This window comes from Acipenser ruthenus, chromosome 11, assembly GCF_902713425.1.
Source record: "Acipenser ruthenus chromosome 11, fAciRut3.2 maternal haplotype, whole genome shotgun sequence".
Lineage (NCBI taxonomy): Eukaryota > Metazoa > Chordata > Actinopteri > Acipenseriformes > Acipenseridae > Acipenser > Acipenser ruthenus.
This window is the reverse complement of record NC_081199.1, coordinates 42,747,805-42,774,036: the sequence shown is the minus strand read 5'-3', so window position 1 is coordinate 42,774,036 and position 26,232 is coordinate 42,747,805. Positions and strand designations below refer to the sequence as shown.

At 40.3% G+C, this 26,232-nt stretch overlaps 1 protein-coding gene across 1 annotated transcript; it reads right to left on the bottom strand.

Moving 5' to 3' along the window:
- Positions 1-307: 307 nt before the first annotated feature.
- Positions 308-25,653, bottom strand: LOC117426228 (receptor activity-modifying protein 1-like). Its single transcript, XM_034043617.3, has 3 exons — positions 25,163-25,653; positions 14,955-15,093; positions 308-1,284 (listed from the first exon to the last, which is right to left on the bottom strand). The coding sequence occupies exons 1-3, from the start codon at positions 25,218-25,220 to the stop codon at positions 1,029-1,031; spliced, it is 453 nt and encodes a 150-aa protein (XP_033899508.1). The 5' UTR covers positions 25,221-25,653; the 3' UTR covers positions 308-1,028.
- Between the last annotated feature and the right edge of the window lie 579 nt (positions 25,654-26,232).

Genomic DNA, 26,232 nt, shown 5'->3' with positions numbered 1-26,232 from the left:
CACGTCAGCACATTGTGTTTTCTAATGTTTTGTTCTTGTACGGTAATCTTGCAGCGCGCTCAAGATCACCCTCACCAACAAAGTGACGCACTGCTCCCTTTCTTTAAAAAAAAACATGGTTAATGAAAGAGGTTTTGTTTTATACCTGATTCCTCTGCTAAATTAATAGAATTTGCATAATGATTATAATAATATCAGTAACACTACGGCATGACATATTCCACCCGTTGTCATCTTGCAAACTATTGTGAAGACAATATACACACACACACACACACACAAAGAAAGAAAGAAACCCCGACACAAATTAACAGGCTCTGGCTTTTTAATGTTTCCATAAGCTGTAATCAAAAGTTATAATTTATTATTATTATTATTATTATTATTATTATTATTATTATTATTATTATTATTATTATTATTATATTCAAGCATTGGCACAGCAGAAATAACTGAAGTGAATTTTCAAATATATTAATTTAGAAATTATGACTACAGTTTCGTTTTTTGTTGTATTTATCCAGTGTTTATGCAGCACCTCACTGCAGCTTGTCCTTTAAAACAGAAACCGACCAGGTAGTCCATTGTTTGCTGGGTTCATCAGCCACAGTTGCCGGGACCCTGAATATTGTCCTTGTTAGTCACTCATTCAAACATCCAGCTGCTGAGTTTATTATCCATGTAACAATACGGGCCACCATCTCCTGGTACAGGAAGGCTTGTCCTCAGAATTAGAAGGTCCACAGTGGGCTGCTGCAGAGCTCTGGTGTTCATGTAATATCATAATTCAAATTTGTATTTAAAAAAAAAAAAAAACACATCATGCATAATTATTTTTTTTCAATCTTTGCAACCTTTGCACCCAAATCTAGGATGGCACTGTTGATGAGTCTGCTGCGGCTGCTGGTAGGGTAGGGTGGGCACCATTTGGTTAAGAAATGATTGCCCCCACTTCCCTCCTCCCTAGCTGGAGGTGTCTACTGGTAGTTCTGAAGTCGGTGGGTGGGTGGGTGGGAGGGGTTGGGTGCTTATATGATCCCTTCGCTGTGTTTGCTGCGCCACACCACCAGCGCAGTCACGAGAAGCGTGACCAGGATGGGCACCACGATGAAAGGACCCAGGACGCTGTTGGGGGGATCGCTGAGGGAGCGGCCGGACAGCGAGCAGTTTCTGAAGTAAAGCTTGTGGATGCCGATGAAGAACTCATCCACCAGCCGGTTGGGCCAGTAACACTCCAGCTTCTCAGCTATCAGAAACGTGCAGTTGGTGAGCTCGCCGTAGGACCTGCGGGGGGAGAAAAGTAAAGAAGCTGTGAGGACAGATTACTTTGGAAACATCCATCCACTGCCTGTTCCAGTGATGCCATCCACCACTTCAAACACTCGTAAACTATACATGTTCTGGAGCATGCCCTCATCAGTGTTATTGCACATGTCAGACACCCATGTTATAAGTGATTTTTTTTTGTTTTTTTTTGCAATCAAGGATACTTTCTTTGCTTCTGAATAGCTTTGATCATATCTATCTGCCCGCTATCAATTCTTATTGCCTTTCCTGGAGAGCTCATTTGACAAGAGCAGAAATCGTTCTGTATCTCCATTAAGCTTTATGATGCCCCCCAAAGCTGAGTGATACTTTGTAACTGGCAGTAATATAAAGCTCCAGTGAGTTCTCCATGAATCTGCTTCCCTGGGACTGTTCTCTTAAACCCACACTTAAATCAGCAGACAGCTGGCAGTAAGATGAGCGCTACTTTTCAATACGGAGTCGATAGACTGCAATTGGTCTGGGAGTTGCCAGGCTCTAAAGTGTCTATAGACGTCCATGTGAAGCTATCCTATTGTGTTCACAGGGCACTGCTTGAACTCTGCTGAGCTCCATGTAAGGGACAGGTTCTAGAATGCAGGTCGTGTTCTAATTATAACTAAAAGCAACTTAGTTGTTTGCAAAGCTTAGCAACAAGACACATTTCTGATACAGTTGCAAGTTCCATTCGGCTTTTGAAACTTCAAAAAATATATATAGTCAAGTGGCGGTCACCCACTGGGGCTGTAAGAGCTTGGACATTCCTTGATCGTGTAGGTTAGAGAGTGTTTATTAAGTCACTTTCCAGGACTTCAAGCAGAACGTGCTAGGTTGTGGGTTGGGGTTCATCAAGTTCATCCCATTGGTTTTGTATTTAAACAGAGGCCTGGGATTGGTCCTGAGGTTTGGTGGCCGTCGTTCCTAAAGACTGAGCATTCCGGGTACATTGTGTCCTTCATGTTGGGCAGGCGTGCTGCCAAGTCAACAGCCATGACCTTGTCCACTAATCTCCCAGGGGTCAGGCTTCACTGGTCTCACGAGCACAGGGTTATCAGCATCCGCATTAGTTCATGGCAGCTGTTTCAGCTCAATGTATAAATCCTCCTTCGTTACAAAAGGCAAGTATTGCACCATGTAGCATTCATAGTAGTAGTAGTAGTGACAGTAGTGATTTTAGCATCATGAGTGACAGTCCCCGGGGGCAGATAAAAATAATGATTGCCTAACAAGAGCAACACAACATTAAAACTATGAGCTGTCTTTGTCCGAGCATTCTAACATAGTATTATTTATTGAAACTTGTTGTGTTCAGATTTTGGGGGTGTAACTGTGTAACTGTGCTCCAAATTTTCCAAAAGGATAATCGCTGTCACTTTTCCACTTAACAACTGCTGTAACAAAATATACCTTCAGGTGTATAAAAGAGGTCAGATCACAGCTGTACGCTAGAAGGACAGAACGCTCGCCGCAGGATTCTTCACGGATTTGTACCCTAGTTTTTAACCCTGATCTGCCTTGAATGGACACAGAGCCATTCTATATTTAGCGTCACATTACTGTATACTCTATTGTGTAAATCCTCATGTGTCCACACAGTGCCAAGGGGATCACACAAGTCCCAGCCAATGGCTTATTAAAAGATCCCTCCCTAGGTTGAAGACAATACATCCTGCCTCAGCCAATGTCTTCGTTGTGGGTTTGGCATAAAAGTCGATCGAGGATACTTTGTGACATGTAGTACAAATCATTTAGGAACTGATAAATACATGTTCATCCCCTTGACTTAGAGGCAGTAACAACTGAGGAATGGTTTTCATTTCAGAACCATTTAATACCTTACAGACGTCAGGTCAGCGCTGCCTGGCTGTGTTGACCCTACACTCATATTGACAGTGGTATGGCTGCTGTCGATGCTCTGCAGAGGGCTAGTTAATTTAGTTTCAGTTTCTGAGAGCAGCCCACTGTATGCATGCTGAGTTTCACAGCCTCTCCTCTGTGTGAGGATGTCTTCACTCCAGGAACAGCTCTGCAGTCTGTCCGGCAGGGAGCACATGTCCTCCAGGACAGAATTGAGTGCCAAACACAAGACACTGAAATGTGTTACCAGATCAGGACATGCCAGCGCCAGCGTATTGAATTTCCTGACAGATGAGACACTCATTCAGGATTAATGGGGTTTATAAACACGGGGAGTTTGTTTACAGCTTTTCTTCTTAAATTCTGAGATGGTTGAGCCGTGTTCCAGTATACTCCAGAGAGCTTCTCTTCATAAACGTCTTATATTCCTAGTCTCCACCCTTCAGAGTGTGTACTCTGTTCATTTAGACAGGGATTCTGTTGTTGCTTATCTACTTTACCAAAGGGATTTATTCACACAGAAGAAAAGTAAGGAATGGCAGAATCAACATACACAAAAATTCAAGCTAACCACAAAATGTTTCATAGGCTAAATCCACATATAGTAAAGGACTATATAATTGAAATAATTACAGAAACACTGGGAACTTTGTCTGATGTAAAACATGATTTTATCTGGTCATTTTGATAGAAAAGAGACATATTGTAAATATGCGTGTAACGACACACTGTGATTGAGTCTAAGTTTGATTAGAAATACTGTTCTGAGGTGTCTCATACTGTGACACGTGGCACAGTTTTCAGTCTACAGTTTGAGCCACTTAAGCATGGACCATTTATCACTGGTTATCTGCCAGGTTCTCAGTCATGAGGGACCACTCCTCCTGGCACTCTCCATCACAGCCAGGATCAGTCTCTTGGTAAAGTTACAGACTGTCCTTGCTGTTCCCATAGTAACAAGTGGGTGGTATAAACCTTGCATAAGGAAAGTTCAGATTTGTTGGTATCTAATTTTAAACATGCACTACCTCTCTGCCTCAGAGGGTTTCTCTGTGTTCCTGCAGCTCTGGGAATCTCATTTTAAACATGCACTACCTCTCTGCCTCAGAGGGTTTCTCTGTGTTCCTGCAGCTCTGGGAATCTCATTTTAAACATGCACTACCTCTCTGCCTCAGAGGGTTTCTCTGTGTTCCTGCAGCTCTGGGAATCTCATTTTAAACATGCACTACCTCTCTGCCTTAGGGGTTTTCTCTGTGTTCCTGTAGCTCTGGGAATCTCATTTTCCAGGGCATGTTTGCTGCTATAGTTAGCTGTATGTTTTATCTAGGAGCAGGAATGTGTCTCAGAGGTATTGAAATCTCTACACAGACAGAGCCACTTCTCTGCTAAATATAGCTGTGAAAACCTAGCCATTCACTCACACACAGAAAGCATCATTTCGCTGTGTTCTGAAGAGATGCTTTCTGTACGTCAGTCCGTCTGTCTCTCTGTCTACACCTTGTGCGGTCTACCCAGCGCTGGAGGATCTGAATACACTCTGTCCTTTAAATCACTAAAAAAGAACAACTTGATATTATCACAGGTGGGTCAGTTGAACAGACCCATGTGATGGAGGCCAGTGTCACACAGGCAAATAAAACACATACTTGTGGGAAGATTGTGGGAAAAATTACTTTGAGTTCAGTCACAGAATATAAGGTTGATTTTCAGATTTTTTTTTTACACGATTAGAAGTAGAATTTGAGATCCGATTTGGATCCAAATGAACAGTTAAATCGTTTGGAACCTACATATATTGGGGAAAAAAAATAAAAAAAACATATTGGGCTACCTACTATTACTTTAGGTACAGTAGTCCAAGACTAATAATGGTATGTGATCATTTTCAATGATCTGATTTGGATGAAATTGAGTACAAAAGCACAAGCTATATATTTTCAAGTAGATCCTTTAAACGTAAGTAAGTCATGTTCTTTCACGGGACACGAAGCAGATGCTGTGATGATGCTGTCTGGGTAAGGTACCCACTGTAGATACCGAAATACACCTGTTTTAGTGTGTCAATTAAAGATTATTTAAACTTCATGATGTCTTTTAAGCCTCAGTTTTGATTTTTCAAGATGAAGTGCAAATTGAGACTTGAAAACGGAATAGTTATTTGAGACCGTTTGCGTAATGCACAGAACCCTTTGTGGCACAGTCCTCGAGCAGGCAGCTGTTTGTTAAGAATGATGTCCCATTTGTTACTCAAGCTTCTTAAGAGGGAACAGAACCTTGAACAAGTGATGTGACTGGATGATGCAGATGAATGTGCCATCTGTCAGCAGTGAACGAGCCCACAGGAGAGACTGCAGCTTTGCATACATCTCCCCGAACACTGGAAAAAGAACCGTGTTCGACAAGCAAGACTAAAGCATATCCACAGCCAGGAGCAGGGAGGTACAATCAATTAGGCACTGAAAAGTCCTGTCAGCTTACCCACCCATTTACAATTCCCTGTGCATTGCACTGGGACGAACCACACTTCATTGATACAACATGGATTTCATTATAAAAAAGTTGTATAAAATACACAATTATAATTCCCCCGGTCAAAGCGTAATAAAAATAGTGCAATTTCCCTTAAATAAAAAAATACTGACTTTAATTAATAATTATTATTATTATTTATTTCTTAGCAGACGCCCTTATCCAGGGCGACTTACAATTGTTACAAGATATCACATTATACATTATTTCACATTATTTTTACATACAATTACCCATTTATACAGTTGGGTTTTTACTGGAGCAATGTAGGTAAAGTACCTTGCTCAAGGGTACAACAGCAGTGTCCCCCACTGGGGATTGAACCCACAACCCTCCGGTCAAGAGTCCAGAGCCCTAACCACTACTCCACACTGCTGCCTGTGTATACACACTGCTACCTGAATACGACCATACTGTATGTAAGAGAAAACACTGCAGGCAGAGGACATAATGAACCTGACAAAGGTGCTGTCAGGTTTAATGGAACAATTGTATCTCCTGCATGTGCACTCGCTTGAAATCCTCCAGAAGCTTATTTTAAGTCAACATGCACTTGCATTTTGAGGGTTTTAAACGTTATTGTAATTGATTTTCTGTTATAATTATTCCTTGCTTGGTGTCCATGTGATGCGGAAAGAGAGTCTTTACTGAGCGTGCTTATCCAGTCAGGAGACGCACCGAGCAAACGTGATAAACTAGATCTGCTGTCAACAGATATGCATGTTAACAATGTGGTAACACAGGAGCAGCATTCAAATAAAGCAGGAATAAGAGCTGTAGGAGGGTTTCTTCACTGTGCCTGAGGGCTGTTTGAATACAGTTCAGAGAAAAGTTTTTTAGTTTTGTTTTTCCGTTTTGTTTTTTCAAGAAAAGGATTTTTCACCTCTGCTGCTTTGCTAAGCTGTCAACCCACACCTTGTACAACAAAAGCTGAAAATGTGGTTCCCTTAATGAGGGTGATTTCAAATAGAGTCAGGCCACTGCTGAGTCTGACTCTATTAGAGTGCTAACCTGCTGTGAAAATGCATTAGGTTGTTGTTAGTTTGCAAGTCCCGGGCTAACTTCAGCTTCAATCTCTTACACTGACAGTGAGATTGGGACATCACATAATCTTTCATATACAGGATGAACATGTGAGATCTACGAAGTGAAAGGAATGCATATTAGGGAACTGGAATCATGTTGTTTTTTCTATGTACTTTCAATTGGAAATGAATGCATTCATAATAGGCACTGTGCAGAAGACGGATATAATTGCATAATTAGCACTCAGAGATACATACAGTGGATCGTTTTTATTCTTTCATTTTCATTTTTATCACAAGTCAGTTGTTTCAGTGCAGGCAGTTCTTTGAATCAGTCCTTGTTAAACCCATTAGTCTTATGTCTTGATCTGTTGTGAGCTACTCACTTTAACCTAATCTGTTATTAAAAATCAATCTCAATCCCTGTCACCCTGCCACTGCCCTCCTTTTTCCATGCCAATAACTTATGAGACAGACTGTCACTAAATATTCATGATGCCTAGCCCGTCTGACCCTGCATCGCCTGCTCTTGCTGTATATCTGATACTTTGATTTTGCATCTTTGTGGCCAGTTCAACTTGTGAGGCACTGACAATAAAAAAATTAAAAAAAAACTGGTGTGCTGGTACAGCTCAATAATACTGAGTAATATCTGGTGCACTGTGAATTCATCTGAGAGATCTCCACATTGCCATGTATTTATGGTGACTTAAGGTTTCATATATTTGTTAGAAATGTTATGCATTCACTTCTGCGTGCACAGCTCTGTCTTTACCTGAACACCCTCTCCCATTCAGAGACTTGCAATTGTGCTGAATTGTCCAAATTAAAACTTGCAGAGCAATAAGACTCTCTAAGTTTGCTTTTCCTAATTGTTTTATTACATATATGGGGGATGTTACAGGACAATGCTGAGAACCGTACACTGCTGAAGTACAGTAAACAGATCAATGCACTTTGCAAGTGACATCATCGAATGAATGCAGGAAAATGAGACATGGCAGTGCCAGTGTACAGCTGGGGTGGTGCCTGGGCTATGGAAAGATAAAGAGGGCCTTTTCCATGTCAGAACCTATTGCACCAGAACAATCTTCATATTGACACATGGGACGTCCTCTGCTCCTGAACCCTGCTGTGCTCCAGAGGGACTCTCCAGGACCGGGCTCTTGTTGGGTTTGCACGCACTCCTCTCCGTGCTCTTCATGCAGAGCGGCTGATGTTTTATTAACAGCCTCTCACAGCGCAGGCTGTCAGCTGTCCACAGAGATTTCATTGAAGGAAGGAATGTTCCTTGGGTATCCCAAAAGAGTCCTATGCATCAACTAAAAACACAGACAAATGTACTTTTTTGGCCCCTTTACATGGCTTTCATATTAATTTTTAACTCCCTGTACTGTCCGCAAACGGTTTGTGAGAGAATGATGTTACACACTGAACATTTTCCCCCTGTGCCAATTAGGCTGTGCAAGAGCAGGAGACAAGCTCTCGTAACGTGCTGAGAATGTTAAATGTGTTTTCAGCATACTCTTCCACTTCAAAAAAAAATAATGAATTAACTTTGTCTTGCCTGACTTTTTTGTATATATATTTTACCACCTTCTTGGTAATACAGTCCTAAGTTTGTTTTTGTTCACAAAATTAGAAAAAGTAAAATAGACTTACATAGCAATGTGCTCATATCGTGAAAACAATGATACATGATCCGATACTGGAGAATAATGGTATGGGTGGGGGGGTGGGTTGAGGGTAGATAACAGCGACCCCTTACTTCTAAATATAGCTCTACACCCCTGTACCTGGCAGGGGACACACGCGCAGACACAACATTCCAGCACGATTCTGTGTTACTTTGGAAATTAGCAGCAGAACTTTAGGTTCAGAAAGACACTGTGAAGCCAACATGAGATATTTTAGGAGAGTAGATCTTTCTTCCTGTCTGTGATGACTCAGTGCCTGTGAATCAATATTCATTTTATTAGCATGTTTCTATACATCAAACCATTTCCAGATAGACAGAATAACCTTGAGCTGAAAGAACAGTCTTTGGTTTCATTTGAGTAATCAACGGCTTTTTATTTTTTTAAGGTGATGAAACCATACAATACATGACTGTTCAGAAGAGAAACATGATCATTATTCGGGATTTCACATTCAGCATTTGAGAATTTGGATTCTGAAGAGAAAGAAAAGTGAGGCAGGTGAGTAGCCATTTTTATATCTAAATTGTTAATCTTCGATTTTAAATGATTGAGTGGGAGTCTGCAGGGCTGCGGGCACAGCAGGATCAAGGCTGCGAGTCCAGTGGTGTCAGCGGCGTTTGTCAGCTGTGTAGCGAAACACGAACATAGCAATACGCAAACAAAAAACACAAGACAGAGAATAAGAGCATGACTTGGGTTTAAAGTGGGAGGTTGGCAGATATTATTGGCAGGACAGAATGGGGGAAAAGCCCTAGCTCCTGCCCCCTGAACCACACTCAAGGTTGCAAAAATAAACACGGCACCAAAATTACTAAGCAAATTTATTATAGGCAAGGACTTTTGGTAAACTTCTGAAATTACAGCAATTGACCTTCCTCCCTACTCAATGGTGGTGAGGTTCAGCTTGAATGTTGACACCCTGTGCAATGAAGTTGAACTTGAACCCTTGTTCAACAAATTCCTGAAGATGCAGGCTGTGTCATGCTGTCTCTGCACTGCTGGATTCAAAAAGCTTTGCTAAGAGCCCCACAACTCGTCCACCCCGAACGGAAGGTGTCTTTGAGGTATTTGTGAGTCAAGCGGCTTTAAGAGATCAGCAGAATGATTTCTGGGTTGTGCCACGATCCCCCACACTGATGTCTTTGTTGGCACACATTTAACAGGTTGTTCCTTTAAGGGTGGGAATGTCTTGCTATGGTAGGCCTTGGAAGATTGACAGCAGGGATTCACAATGTCAGCATCATCACAGGACCTGGGATAGAGAGTACACAAACAACACGTCTCCCTGTCTCTGTCTCTCTATTGCTCTGTGTCTCTGTCTCACTGTGTCTCTGTCTCAATGTCTCTCTGTCTCTCTGTCTCTATGTGTCTCTGTCTCTCTGTCTCTCGTCTCTCTGTCTCTGTCTCTCTGTTTCTCTGTCTATGTATCTCTGTCTCTGTGTCTCGTCTCTGTCTCTGTCTCTCTGTCTTATTATCACAACCATTATTTTGTTATACCAGTAAGCATACTTTAAACTGTGCATAAAAATCCCTTGCCTTAATTTGTAAATTTACTAAGGCAGTAATAAAATAGAACAATGCGTAGTTATTCATGGTGTACTGCTGCCTAGGGACTAACAGGAGAGCATGTTCCAGCAATGACAGCCGATCCTCAGAGGAAAGCCCAGGACAGGTCTGTTAGAAATGTTAAAACCACATTTTCCAAGCCAGCAAGCAAGAGAATCCTTCCTTCCCAGGCTGTCATGCTGCTCCTCTCTGAAATACTGATCACTCCGGAGATCCGAGAGTGCATGACCCGGGAGATACTCTGCATTAACGCACAGTGCTTTCTAACTGCAAGAATTCATATGAGATCTGACCTAAACCTAAGCTGTGTGACCAGGTGCACGTATAATGTTCCCACAATAAGAAACGCGTCTCTTAACTGTTTAACATCATCAGCACGTTATAATAAATCATTAAACAGGGTTACCTCATGCCGGCCGGCCAGAGCCTCTGCAAAAATATTTTAAAGGAGCATTTTTCTACTTGCATGATTTGTATATAAACCACTAGAAACCCTCCTGTGAAAAATGAAGGTAACTGGTAACATTTGTGTATGACAGCATGCCACAATCGACGCTTTTCATTAAAGTGCAAAGGATTAGTAATGCAGAGTGTTCCGTAAAGGCTGTGCAGGCAACACACATGACAGCATCGAGCTCCACTCCAGAGGCAGGGGAATTGAATTCACTCCATATTATTCAAGTTTTAAAGCAGTTTGTAAAGCTGCAGTAACAGTAATGGACATGCAGATTATATAATATATTTGTTTGACAAGGCAGCATTGTGCATTGTTTAAACTGGCCCTGGTCCTACTGCTGAGTGGTGGTTTGTTTTGTAATACCTATGTAACTTGTTTGGGCTCTTTCATTCTTTTGTGGCCCAAAGTGCCTTTGTACTGCATGTAAGCATGAAATGACAGCTCTGTGCCAGGATGAAATGGCAGTTCTGAGCCAGGGTGAAATGACAGCTCTGTGCCAGGGTGAAATGACAGCTCTGTGCCAGGGTGAAATGACAGCTCTGTGCCAGGGTGAAATGACATCTCTGTGCCAGGGTGAAATGACAGCTCTGTGCCAGGGTGAATTGACAGCTCTGTGCCAGGGTGAAATGACAGCTCTGTGCCAGGGTGAAATGACAGCTCTGTGCCAGGGTGAAATGACAGCTCTGTGCCAGGGTGAAATGGCAGTTCTGAGCCAGGGTGAAATGACAGCTCTGTGCCAGGGTGAAATGACAGCTCTGTGCCAGGGTGAAATGACAGCTCTGTGCCAGGGTGAAATGACAGCTCTGTGCCAGGGTGAAATGACAGCTCTGTGCCAGGGTGAAATGACAGCTCTGTGCCAGGGTGAAATGACAGCTCTGTGCCAGGGTGAAATGACAGCTCTGTGCCAGGGTGAAATGACAGCTCTGTGCCAGGGTTTTTCGGTATATGTGTCATATGTGGCATGCTTGTCTATAAAAGGCTTCTCTCCGAAACTCCCTGCCAGCTGGTGTCTCCTTACAGGCTGGCGTTATGGCAGGCTCTGCTGTTAAGATCCTGGATCTCGCTGCATGCAGGCTGAAATGTGACCTGCACTAGAATAGGAGTTCAAGGCTATGCAACCTTAACATATTAAATGTTAAAGACTGTCCAGACAGTCCTGAACAACACAAGCCAAGCTCTCATTTCCACACAAAAGAGGACTGAGGACACAGCTGTCACCTTGCCAGCCAAGGATCCTGAGAGTCCCTTTAATGAATTGATCCACCACCAGACACCTACAAGTCCTTTACACAACATTCTACAGCAGCTTCCCACCAACAGCAAAATGAAGACCTCATAACCTAATCATACCTTGAGGTATTCATTATACACGCATGTTATTGCTTTAATAGGAGAACCTTGGGAATTGGATTGATTGATTGATTGATTGATTTTTACCCTCCAGGTGTAAATGCAGATGTGCCAGGAAAGTATTTTCTGTTTTAGTTTATATAGTGATTTATTTAGTGATATAGTTTGTGGGGTCCTATAATATATCCCCTGGGCTCAGAGAGGCACCTTCACGAAATCAATTGAGAGAGGCACCCTCACGAAATCAATTCCCCCTGTCTTAGTTCATAGTTTTCAGATGTTAAAAATAAAGATTGTGGTATTGGGAGACACCCCTGCTCTTTGCACGCTCCTGTGTTCCTACGCTGTGTAAACAACACAGAGGTTTCTGCTATAAGCACAGGTAACAGACAAGGGCACTCATGGAATTTTTCCACTGACCTCAAGCACGAGTTCAGGACAGCACTGGAAAACAGCCCGCTGGGCTTAGCAGGGGAGGTCATCATCATTATGCAATCAATTCATTTCATACTCAGCTAGCTTGCTGATAAATTGCTGTTAGAGAGTCCCCCACCCGCACAAGCCCTGCAGTGGCAGATGTTTTACTGCCCCTGTCAGCAGGGCCTCACTGTAATGGCATGGTGTCAGTGGTATGGCATGGGATGGGGTGTATTAATAGGAGAAACCCGACCGCCGTGGTGTACACTGGTGGCTGGGCTCCAAGGGAAACCACATTGGGCAGTTTGTGTGATCATTTAGATTCAGTTTGAGCTTGTTTAAAAATCAAACTCATTGCCTTACAGTCAGGAAACCTAACTCTAAACTGCCGTTGTCAAATGAAGATGCCCTCGGAGTGTAGCTGGAGACTTTGGAAGACATATAATGAACTTCCCGGTTGAAATATTGCACACAGCTTCACAGCATGTGAAATGAAATGGTGGAATCCAAGGTCGTTTTGATATGCTAGTTTGCTCTGCAACAAAAGTTTCAGAGTGATACATTAATACAAATGATATTATAATTATCGTCATACAAGTTTACCACAGTAAATACTGATGTATTTTTTTTATTTATGTTTTAAACTTTTGTTTTCCAGGCAAGCTTACATTTCTTTAATTTAAAAGTCAACAATGTAATAAAACGGTATGCAGACACATTACTGATTTGTCAACAATGTATTTATATAATACTGCAGTGTAAAAAAGACAGCTTTACAACTGAATCTGGAAAATGAAGGGCTCCAATTTGAGCAATACAGTCTGAGCTGTGCACAAAGAGAAACTTGTTGTTTTTTAACACAGTTTAGTAGCAGTGCTGTAGTGATTTAAACCTTACATTGAAAGATCACGAGGAGAACCTTTTAATGTAATTTTCCTTTTTATGCTCAAATCAGCTGTGACTTGCGGAATAGCATAAATATGACATTGTCTTAAAGTGAAACTTTTATGAGTTTAAGTGCAAAATATAATTGTTAACCATAGAGGGGTATGAATTTGCCCAGTGACTCACTTTGTAGATTTAAATGTTTGCATTTGAAAAGCTTTGAACTTGTTCTTGCTGTCACAGAAAACTCAGTAATGTATTCCTATTTCATTTCACAGATGTTTTCCAGAGTGTTTATTCGACGTAGTTAAGTTGATTCACAGCACAGCCTTTAATAATTAATTATTAGCTTCACTTGGAAAAAATGTTGTTTATGCCAAAGCAACATTTTACATGTTCAAACAAAATAATAAAAGCATATTAACTCCTGTATTCATGCTAAAGCCATATGCAGCGTAATCATTTCCTTAAGACTGTTATGTTGTATGTGGATAGCTTAACGGGACCGCAGGCCAATTAAGGTTACTCATTTGCAATTTAAATTAAATTTAAATAAAGTTAACCAGTTTAAATATTCAAAACCACTGGGACTATTCCATTTTTATTTTTCAGCAGGTCTAAATATCGCTGTTGATTTAATCATTGAAATAAGACTACCCCGGGTGTTCCACAGATGGAAATACACTAGACATTAGGGTTACCATGTGGCTCCAGATTAACCGGACGCTGTGAGACAGAACGGGATTTCAAACTTGCCCCTAAATTGAAATAAATGAAGGTGTTAATGAACCATCCTTAGCTACAATTAAGAATGGTGCTTAAATACCCGCATGCGCGTCAAATAATTGTATTATACTAAGAATGAATTGCAGCCAGTCGCTATTTTTTTCTGTTTGTTAAAATTCAATCGCCCATATTATTCTGCAAATACAATCGCATCATCATCTCGTTGCTCTATCAATAAATTAGCTATTCGTTCATTAAGATCTGATCAGAAGCAGCTGATCCGTGTGAATTGTTTGCTGCGCCCAAGCAATTCCACCACAGCAGGATTAATCTCAGCAAAGGTGGAGCTCATTTATACGTGAATTACTTTCAATTTAGGGGGAATTTTGAAATCCCGTTCTGTCTCAAAGCGTCCGGTTAATCTGGAGCCATATGGTAACCCTACTAGACATGCATGCACTGCTAAGATTGTGAAAGCTTTCATATGTAAAGTTACCCCAAGGTTAGAGCAGACACAGTCTAGATCAGTTGAACAGACCACAGTATATATTTTTAAATGTCTCACTTTTTATTTTTTCTTTATTTTACAAAATAATGTGGATTGGGTTAGGGTTAGGGTCCGGGGTTAGGACATCCAAAGTGACACTGAAGTAACTTAGTTTAAAGAAAAAGAAAACAGATCAAATTAGAATATTTTTTATCTTCCACTTTTTGTGGGCACAGTTGGTATTCTTCATTAGCATGTATCTGTAATGTTTTACGAAAGCAAATAAATGTGAGCCAAGGATTGTATGAGTGTACTCCGGTGGAATTTACTGAGCAATATGCATCATTTTATGTTTAAAAAAAAAAAGTGCAGACTACACATAAATAAGTGAGGTGGAGTACTGTTTTGGTCTCGTTGGGAAGTTGAATTGATGTCATAGTCAAGCGAGTTTAACCAACACACGCATGGCTCATCTGATACTGTATATATTGTACATAACACTTAAATCACACATAGGACATAACGTAGGATACCTTTGGTGAATAATTTGTTAAATACATATGTGTAAGCGATCAGGATTTGACAACGACTGTAATTATTTACTACTGTTAAAGATAGACCTGCACCTACAAGGGAAGGGATGAACTTACCCGACTGTTTCCTCCCATTCGCACCAGTAGCGCTGCCCAAGAGCGTCCATATCAAATTTAAACTTGCTCAGACAGTACTCCTCAATGGCGTGGCTGTAGAAGGCTTCATCGCAAGCAGTGACGGAAATGAAATGATGAGCTGCAAAAACAACAACAGATAGAACAAATAGAGCACACATGGTAATGCTTTACGGCCAATTCAAGCGACATATTAATTAACATTCAAATCGTTTATTTAGACTAATAAGAAGCAAGCACTTATCAAATCCAAACCATTAACATTAGCTCAGTCTGCATGAGCGCTTATTTTAAACCCGATGGATTGCCTCGGCCAATCAGGATTCAAGCAGAGCAGCGCATATCTAAACCTTTACATACCCATTAAACAGGGACTTCAAATGAAACATTCCTCCGTACAGGAAAAATATATTAGAATGAATATCCTCTGCATCAGTCATACATGTAGATAACTGACTGTGGGCTGCATTTACTCCAAATTATCATCAGGGTAAAAATATAAAATAATTAATAAAAAAAACAATGTCAAACTACTCGCATGCACCCAGGTTGTATGTTTGTAGTTTGCTAACTTTATTGGGTGTGCTTTTACTATGTGGAAAAGCTGTGTTACTCTAGCAGGTAATTGATGCATAAGTGTTGTCGTTATGATAAAGGACGACATTTTTATCATGAACTGATGTTTATTTAATAGGAAATTAAAACATTTTGGGAAGTTTCTGGAATCAGGCTCCAACTGTTTATGGTAACTTGGGTCCCAGGACCCAGATGGAACTGAGATGATATGACAATTGATTATTTATTTATTTTTGGTTAAATGTTTTATTTGAATAAACAAATCACTTAACAGTTTAAAGCAGCATCAGCCATTGGTCTAGGGCCAGCTTGGGATATCTTGTGTCTCTGAGAATAAACAACTCCATTCGTCGGCAGACCATTTTTGTAACATCAAATCAAGTGTCGTGAATTAGTGCGTATTTAAAATGACAATTCAAAACAGTTTGGTACATTTGAAGGTTCAGGCTCTGGCATCATGCAGATCCCCTCCCCTTTATGTGTGGTGCCTGCCTGTCACACAAGTGATTGTGAACCACTGATGAGCAATACAAGGATCACTGAATTATATCACAAAAGCAACCACAGACCTTGTAACCTTGAGCAAAACCTGGAGGCAGGTTTTTAATTTGATTGGAAAAGCCAATAATGAATGCTAAGAACGACTGAGCACATAAAACAGCGGGGGTGTAGACAGAGATAGAGATTATCAGAAATGTGCTCATCAAAATATTGCAGTTCAAGATACCATCCACACATGCCTACTAAAAATAAAATACTACAGTATCTTTAAAGCAGAGCTGTCCAATCGGAGGCTTGCAGGTCAAGACTTTTCAAATCCCGACTACAACAGGCTTTTCTGCAATTATGACGGCTGCAGTGGGTCCAAAACAATAGGCCAAGTGCTGCCAAAGTAGTGATTTATGTTCTGTCCCTGGGCTCCCATCATTGGTTGGGGAGGTCATTTAGAAGGGGGCAGGGTGTTTATGTGCAAGTGAATTTGTGATTATGAATTGTTTTTACATTGTTAATGTATAATTGTGTTACTTTTCTGAAATCGCAAGCCCCTTTCTAAGTGTTACACTTGAAATGTATAATACTATAATAAACAAACTGTTGAAATCTGCTCCGCACCCCTTCTCTTTAAAAAGCCACACAGCCACGTTTAGTTCTGAGAGGTGTGGGCCTGCAGGGAGACGAGGGGTTAATCCAGGGAACCAAAGCGCTGCTATTTTTACTGCCCACCGATCACATGAGTTTGTTTTTTTAACCTTCCATCATTACACATTCAGTGCTGACATTTTGAATCCGGAGACAGCACGGTGTACCTTTGCAATGCATGTGTGTTGCATGCGAGCGCAATATGCTGCACAAGACCAGATAGCGGGGCTGTTTACAGACTCACACTAAATACTCAGAGCAAATGAAGCCTCAAAGCAAATAAGTAAACGCTACAGGGCAGATTTCTAAAGGTTTATGTTTGCATGGTTTTGTGAAAAAGAAAATAATCTCCCCTCAAGACATTTAAGTGCTTTGTGGCATGCTGCTATCAAATGCTCTATTCATTACTGCAGAATATGTCTGTTCAGCTCACATGACACAGCATCAAAATGAACTGGCCATTTTCACCGATCACCCAAACAATATCTGTGTGATACAGGTGTATTATTCATTCACATTTGCTGTTGTGACAGCATCATTACTGTGAGTTAACTGGAGTCAATACTTAGCTAAGCTTATATACTGTGCTAAAGTGTTAGAATGTAGTGCAACACAATGTATGTAAGCATTTTTGTTTACATAGCTTTCAGATTTTAACCATTTGCTCCTTGCTAATTTCAAAAGCTGTATTCTTAAGGAATGCGTGTTGTAATTTGAATGCGTGTTTCTTGTACAGTGGCTCGTTGAGGCCATCAAAAAAACAAATCTTTGTTATGTCGAGATCACAAGATTATTGATCCCAGGATTTCGAGAAAACTAAAGCCATTACTTCTGTTTTCCTGAGATCATTTATCCCAGGATTTCGACAGCACATTATAATAGCCACTTGCACAGTGACTTGACAAACAACAACACGACCGAGGCAGAGCTAGATATTTATATATATAAACAAATCACTTGACATCAGTATCAGCCATTGGTTTATTTACACACGTTTTATATGAGTGTAAACGGTTCCAATGCATCAAGCAACAGGCCACTGCAAACATGCAAAACGTGTTTCATGAAGTGATGTTCATCCAATAGGAAATGGCACTTGAAACAATGTGTCACAGAGATTCTGTTGTATTTATTTGTGATGTTGATCAGCGCTCGGGACAAGCTTATCTGAGAAGAAAGCAGTCCTATACATAGACTGTACAGCACCAGAGCTGCTTAATAACAACAGCAAAAACAGAGCAGACCAAATCAGAACCTAGGGGGGGACCATGAATACATTTACTGGAGGAAGGAACTTTTTTCCTAAAGTATTTCCCCGATGTAATCTATTTAATACCTGACATTTGAACTTTTCAATATCCCTAATTAGTCAGGAAGACCAGCCCTTCGTCCAGCTCACTAAGTTTGAACTACAGCAGCCTCGGAGCTGGACAGTTATTGTATTATAGCGTCAGATGTGATGTAATAGAAAACATCCCTTAACATCATGAACGTGCTAAAAATAGAAGACGAAGTATTTCTTTATTTGACTAGCCTTTATTTATTCAGCTAGAAATGCATTCAGAAACACATCTTTTTGGGAAGAATAACACGGTCAAGTGGCGACCTTACAAACCACAAACCACTCGACACAGCACACACTGTACCACCCAATACAGCAGGCACAGCTCTATCCATGGCCATGCATTCTGCAGATGAAGGGCAAACAGCATTGCATAGTATACAGAACAGTGCAATCAGAAGACATTTAAAGAGCAGCTTTGTAGTGGTGTGAAAAGATACCACACACTGTGTGTGTGTATGTGTGTGTGTATATATATATATATATATATATATATATATATATATATATATATAATACAGTATGTATATATTATAATCTGTACCATGCGCCAGCATGAAATCCCAGTCTCTACAGTGCATGTCTTTCAAATACCTTCTTTATGTGCAGGGGGCTGAGGCAGCACTGATAGATAGCTGGTGCTGATGCATTGTAACATGCACTGGTAGTTAGTACGTAAGCACGCTTTGTTTTCTCTCAACTGCTTTGGTAATGAACAGTAAAATGGAAAATACATAATCCCAAAATGAAAAGAAACAGATTCAGATTTCGGAAGAGGATCATAACCAGCAATATCAAGTGAGCACAGACAGGAGTAACACTTAATGCCAGTCAATACAAGCTATCTGGATGGACTGATTTAGTTTGACATGCTTTGTTCAAGCATGGAAACACTCACCCATGTGTCTGTGTGTGCGTGTGTGTTTCTACTGTATACTGATATCATTTAGAGATAGCTAACACTATAGACAGAAGCAGGCCAATCTGCCATAGGATTTATCATGGACAGCTACCTATAGCAGAGCCTCCAGCAACCAGAAGAGACTCCAACTCTGGATACAATGATAGCTCGTTTGGAAGAGGCTTACACAGGGGGGATAAAGGATAAGCTTCTCCTCCACAAATACTTTAGAGAGATCTCTCTTTGTTCTTTTAATCCCCGAATGTTTACCACATATAATGCTGAGCGGAGGAAGAAAGAAACCCCGACATGCTGCAGCCAATCAGCGTTAAATGGAGCAGCGCGCGTGTCATCCACTGACACCACCTTGTAAGTGGTGCCAGTGTGTGCAGAGAGCAACAAGCAGTGATGGGCTGCGTGCTCTCAATGCCGGCAGGGAAGCTCGACTCGTCATGCCAACTGGGTCCACCCTGGCATGACTAATACATGTTCACACTGCACTGTGGGGTAATGGAGGAGGTCGGGGGAGGTGAACGATGAGCAAGCAGAGCAGATGGAGATGAGGCACAGAAGGAGGACGCATGGTAGGTGCAGCAGAGTGAGCTCTCCTCCCCACTGAGTGCATTTACAAACTGAATGAGAAGCCATGCCTCTCCCTGCAACTGCCCTGTGCAACAGCAGCTTCACATCCTGGAAAACAGCCTTTTATTCTACTGCATCGTCGAGCAGCTGCCAGGCAAACGCCGGTCAAGGGAGCATGTTACAAGTGAAGCACAGTTGAATGAACTTAAGAGGGTCACTAGCCAAGGATTTCAAACCTATATACAGTGCGTCTCATTTATACAGCAGCATCCTCACAGCACGAGTATACCTGCTGCACGGCTCAGGAGCCTGCTGTACTGGAAATGGATTTATAGTTTGGTGGCAGTGAAAATAAAGTCTAGCAATCTACACCACTAGAGCAAAAAGATCAGTGGGGCTTGGTATTAATAAGAGGTGAGAAATACAAGGTTTTTAAATGACTAAAAGCTAACACACATTGTTAAACTATATCAACTAGCTATCTTTCTACTCTGGAATGTAACAGTGGGCTTACAAATCATTTTGAACAAAGGTCCTTCCCATTAAAGTGTATCCCATTATTCATGCCCATTAGCATGACCAAGCCCATATAGTAAACACATTCAACCTGGCCCATCCCTGATCCAGATGCCAGATCAGTATGTCTACCCATTTTATAGAATAAAACCATCCAAGCAAGATATGATATCGACAGCAAAAATACACAGAAATGGAGGTTTTCAATGAGAAACAAAGCCTGTCAGCAAGAAAGAGGAAGTACCACAATCCAGGAGCTTTGTAAGAAAAGGCTTTTTACAAACGACCTTGTATCGAACAAAGGAGACATCGAAACAGTTCTAGAGCTGATCAGGGACGCCCAGAGAGCATGTGTGGAATCAACAGGTCGTGCAGATTACAGAGGTAGAACCTGCGTTACCTTAACAAACCCTGACTGTGGTTGTAGTGTTTCTGTAATCGTTTGATAGTAGGTCTTTAGTGGTTTAACAAACCTCAGGAGCCCTATCTGTTAATCCTTAATATCTGTTATCATAGTATTGCAATAAACATCTCAGTTCTGTAGGGGTTCATTAAAAGCAGGAATGGCAGCTCACTCACGGTTGGTGAATGACTGGAATGAAGCTTTTTCCTTCTGTTCATCCCTGTCGAAGAGGAGTGTGTTCCCCCATTCATTACCTTGCTGATAAAACACAAGAACCTTATTCCCCAGCACACCAGAAAGCATACTGATTCGAATGATATTGGACAGTTACTGATAAAATAAAACTGGGGCAAAGTATTAAAACAGGATGAAGAGGAATTCATAAAATCCTCCTTTTAAGTAACTATTGCCTTTTTTATTTAGTTCTCCTCTTGTTATGCAGATGGACTTGCTTAGTGGATTCTCTCTACACACGGGTATATAATTGAATGTGTCAGATACTAAACCAAGGATAAGTATTGAATGCTTCTCTCTCTTATCTGTTTTGTCAGTCCAATATGGCAGCCACTTCAAAACGCTGGGCAGCTTATGATAAATTTAGACAACAGCTATGACCCCAAACTAAATGTGAGATTTCGATTCATGTCTTTGAGCTTTGTGTTGTTGTTTCCCAGAATAGATTGCAGAGCAACTTCATGTTCCCGGGGGTTCCTGGAACAATTCAATCCAAGCTCCAATTAGAGTGAAATTCAGCAGGCCATGTGCGCACATGCACTACATCTACAAAGCTACGAGTGAAGCAGCAAGCTGATTTAGAAATCCGGTTCCTTGCACACTAGACTCTGAAGGGCCTGTAGCCTTGGCTGCTATTTGTGACATGCTGGTTTCTCCCCAAGGTCACCATCACATGGGCCTCCTTTCTCTTCGTGCAGTTCAGCTCAGACTCTGAGCAGCAGGCGGAATGGGACACCCTGTCGAAATTCATCAGTGAGCTTGACTCCCTCAGGAGCTCTTCAAATCTCAAAAGCTACCACACTAGTGTGACCTTGCCTGTTCATGATTGCTGTTTCATTTCTGTGTGGTGGCTTGAGACACTTTTACATGCAGAGAGTTATAAATACTGAGCACTGCACTGAGACCTGAGTTCAGGCCAACTGAAGTAAGGTGGCTGCCTACTCAGGGTGTCTCTGTCACTAGCTTGCATTGAAAACACAGATCATGCTTGAGTGCACTATTTCAGTGTGCACTGGGTGCAGACTTAAACGGGATCGTAGTTTACAAAATAACTGCATATCTCTTACCTGTTGTGCACATCTGTTTGTTATATACGTCTCAAATGTGCAGTTTTGAAAGAAACACATATTTTATTTTAAAGAATGAATATCTGGTACTACGCTAGGTTAAGAAAACGTCTTGCTCATCTCACCTGGAATAGCTTCTGTTCTGTCATTAACCAACCAACTTGTAATGAGCTGGCATCTCAGCCCATTGAATTGAATAGAAAGGCAAGGCCTAGATGCGAACCGCAAACCATACGGTGCAAAGATAGACTCACTGTCTTACTGTACTGTGTGTGATGACAGTACTATTAACTCATCAGCCATTCGGAGGAGATTCATTACAAACTCCTTCCTTTAATGACAAGTGTTACAGATTTCCATGAGAACTGAGCACTTCCTGTCGTAATGTAGAACCACGGATCACATTTTAAAACTCATTTGAGATCTACAGTATGTAGCCAATTGAAGTGCGAAACACGCCCGATCACCGAATGATTTAGTTAACTACCATCACTTTAAACAGATGAATGCATTCTAATGAGATTTGGAAGTACAGACATTTCAGCAGCACCTTGCAGCATGCTGTGTTTACAGAAGGTCCGAGGGGAGCATGCTGTTGACATGGAAAGTGATCATTCACTGTTCTGACAGCAGAACAATGAGTTATTATGACTTTGTGATGTCAGAAGAGTACACAATGGCTTTTCTGTTTGTTTTTGTTTTGAATGAGACAGGTTGCCATTATAGGTACGTTCCATGGTTTGTTTGTTTTCTTGACGGTAAAACGTTCAGCTTTAATATCTACACTATAGATACTATTTCCTATATCTTTTTGTCTGCTTTCGTTGTTTGTCTCGTCATCTTTTCTTTCATCGTGCAGTTCCCTGTTAGAAGGCTAATGTATCTCATTCCCATATTCCTTTATGATCTTGCACTCCTAAAATTCCTCTTTCAGTCTACCGCACAAATTCAGTATATCTTGCAGCACCAATTCAACTTCATTCGTTTTCATGAGCATGTACCCAAATATTGAAATAGCTAATCAATTTAGTGTGCATTCCTCAAATTCATTCTGACGGCAGCGTTGTGGGTTGGATATATGACTGCACTGATCCGTCACTCAATACCAAAAACATGTACACAATCGATAGGGAAAAAAATCACATTATAATAGCATGTCATAAAAAAATAACAAGTCACACAATCAAACATATTTAGAACAAGTCCAAAATGCGGCTGTGTGCATTGCAACACTGGAAGCAAAGTCGTCAGAATAAAGTCTCTTTGTATCGAATGAAAGCTGGAGTTCTAAGGGAATCAATAGAATAGCAAATTGAATTCACAACAATGCATTCTCTTCACTACGCAGTTTTAAAAGATGAATACAATACTGATGCCACTTAAACCAGCACATATCTACTGGTTAAAAAGGCTGTAACAGATGTGCTCGGTTCTGGTAATATTAACCTTACACCCACTAATATTGAAATATTTTTTTATTTAACCCTCTTAATCAAAATACATTTGTAACTAAACTTTATGCTATAGAGACTCCCATAATAGTAAATTCATCACAAAGAATAATAAGCTAAGGAAACGATGGGCGCTGGATATTAAAGAAACTCTCAGATGAGAACTGCCATAGAGTTTAGAGTAACATCACATGTTATCCTAATGCACAATGAAGGTCAATTCCATTTAAATTATTACAAGTATATTATACCCCTAAAGAATATACCTGTGGCTTCAGTGGAGCTGTGGCTCTGATACAGGATCCCTAATACATGGGATATGGAATTGCTACAAATTAAAATCTGAGTGGGAAAACTTTGTATCCCATATTTCTAAAATAATAGATTCTGATATTCAATTATCAGCTAGACTTGTAATTCTTGGGCACACCTCACTGCTTTCACTAACAAAACCACTTCAAAAATGAATCTGTTGCAAAGAAATCTGTATTACTGTCATGGAAAGACTCCAAGCCACCTGCTCTACAACCAAGGAATAATTTATTGTTAGATCATATAAAAAATCTCCTATTCTTTAAATAACAAACTCGAGATTTAAAAAGAAAAAATATGTGGTATAAGGCATCATCTTATCTCACTAATGCTGGCATGTATGAATAACCCATGTTATTGTCTGCATATTTATACTAGATTTATATTAACTCTATATTGCTATGAATTATAATGTGTTCAAGGGTTGAGACTAATATGAATTGAACTGGATGTAATATCTAAATTTTATATTTGTATTGATTGATTGATTGATTGATTGATTGATTAATGCATTTGATCTAATATATGTGCGTATATACAATATATGTATTACATGGATGGATATTTGTTGTACTGCTTTTGAATATATATGTATTATCTATCTATCTATCTATCTATCTATCTATCTATCTATCTATCTATCTATCTATCTATCTATAAAATAAACCCTCTATTTGTGCTCATCTGGAGTTGTACACTCCGGCGATGCTAAGGCTTTCTTACCAGTATGATGTATTGTGACTTATTTCTGAATAAAGGGTTGATGAAAACATACAGAAACCGTTCTTGAATCTGGAGTTCATGGTAGCCACTGAAAGAAGAGGTAATTATAATGCTGTGTTTGAAGAGTCATACGCTTTGTGCGATTTACTGTACGGATCAAATTTATTTGATCACTTGCGGGGTTTAAAATTCAAATGCGCTTATACTGTATCAAAATAGATGGTGCCCGCACCTGCATGGCCCATTCGTAAATGCGTCCGAGTGTTTCTATCAAAACTGTACATGCAAGTGAAATACCGCAGTTTCTTACTCCTCGTGTACAGTACAGATACTGTGGAATACATTAAGTCTGTGTCCATAAGCATCTAAGTGTCATTTAATGCATATGACTACAATACTGGCAAGTGGGAGCTTCATTAGTACGCCATCCTTTGTCACGACAAAGACTGAATCACCAGTAGGGTACACACACTTAAAAAAAAGATAATAAAAGATATCTGAAGGTTATTTAAACGAGTACAGGCTCTGGCGTTTAAGCACAGCTGAAGTGCAGATATCAGCGATTCAGTCAAAGTGTACTAGTTTAGTTACGGACGCGAATGGAGAGTTGTATAAAGATACCGACAACAATCTTAATTTATTGAGTAATTTGAATCTAAAATAATTAGTATGTTTTTGTGTGTGTGTGTGTGCGTGCGTGTGAGTGATTAAATACAGCAATGTCACACCGCAAACAAAACGAAACAAAAAAACATACTATAAGAATCTTAAAGAGTATCCCAGCACAAAAACTATAATTTCTGAACGCTGAAAATGAAATAGTAGTCTATAATAATAATAATAATAATAATAATAATAATAATAATAATAATAATAATAATAATAATAATAATAATAATATCATCAATATCGTATTTTTATAGTATATGATAAAGTAACTTACCTATTACAACCCAAACAAGCAGCTGCCGTGATGTGACCGGCGTACGGTCCAATGCCATGATCGCGTTTACTGGGTTTTGATTTGAGTATTGTATTAATTTAAAAAGTTGCAGGTCAAATACCGAATCCAAAGTGACAGTGGGCTGTCAAATCCATGAGCTCCGGAAACCCAAAGAAATGCAAAGCCGTCATAATGCCACCTTGCAGAAAACTTAATTTTAAATAAATAAATATACGGTATATATTTTTTCATGAAACCAGAGCTGCGAAGAAGAACGTGAACAATAAAACCTTCCTCCTGTTTTCCGAGAAATGTCTCTCCTTTGATGTACTGCCGCAGCTGCAGCGCTCAAAGTTGAAAGTGCCCTTGTACACTTTCATTAGACGCTACATTCCTGTCGCTTTGGACAGAGAGCAGCTCAGTTTAGCGTTCGCCACAAACACCAGTGAAGCTTGTGCGCTCACTGCCTAAGCGCCGGGTGGTTAGCTTTGTTTTTGTGCAGCTTTAATGGGAGGAGGCATCTGAGATCAGAGAATTAAGGGTTTGAAAATGCATTGATGGACAACCCATTAACATCGCCTGTGTGTGTGTGTGTGTGTGTGTGTGTGTGTGTGTGTGTGTAATCGTTTATTTTGTATGTATCTAATTAATTGACCTACCGTTGAAAAAACAGCTTCACAAATCCTATTGCTTTGTAACTTATATTTGCCTTCATTAAGCTTGGGTGGAGCCCTAATCTTTCAAAGGGCTGCTGAGACGAGCCTAAAGAAACTCGTCGCTTCTGACAGCAGGAATTATTCCCTCAGCAATAAAGACTCGGCTTTGTACAAATAATAGTTTTCGAATGCTTGAAAAAAAATACAGTGGAGGCTACCGATATGAAAGCCAAAATAATGTAAAATAAATAGCCAATAATTGTGTACATTTCACATGTATAACGATTATAAACTGCTGAATTAATGTCTAAACTACGTAAGGTGTAAAACAATAGCTGGGAATGTATTATTTGTTGTGGAGACTAGAAATATAGATCATGGGATGACAAACACCAAATAACAAAAATATTATAA

Coding starts and splice junctions, on each gene's coding strand:
- LOC117426228 (XM_034043617.3), bottom strand. CDS start 25,220: ATGGCATTGGACCGTACGCCGGTCACATCACGGCAGCTGCTTGTTTGG. Junction 15,094..25,162: donor GCTTGTTTGGGTTGTAATAG/GTAAGTTACTTT, acceptor TTGTTTTTGCAG/CTCATCATTTCATTTCCGTC. Junction 1,285..14,954: donor GAATGGGAGGAAACAGTCGG/GTAAGTTCATCC, acceptor CTCCCCCCGCAG/GTCCTACGGCGAGCTCACCA.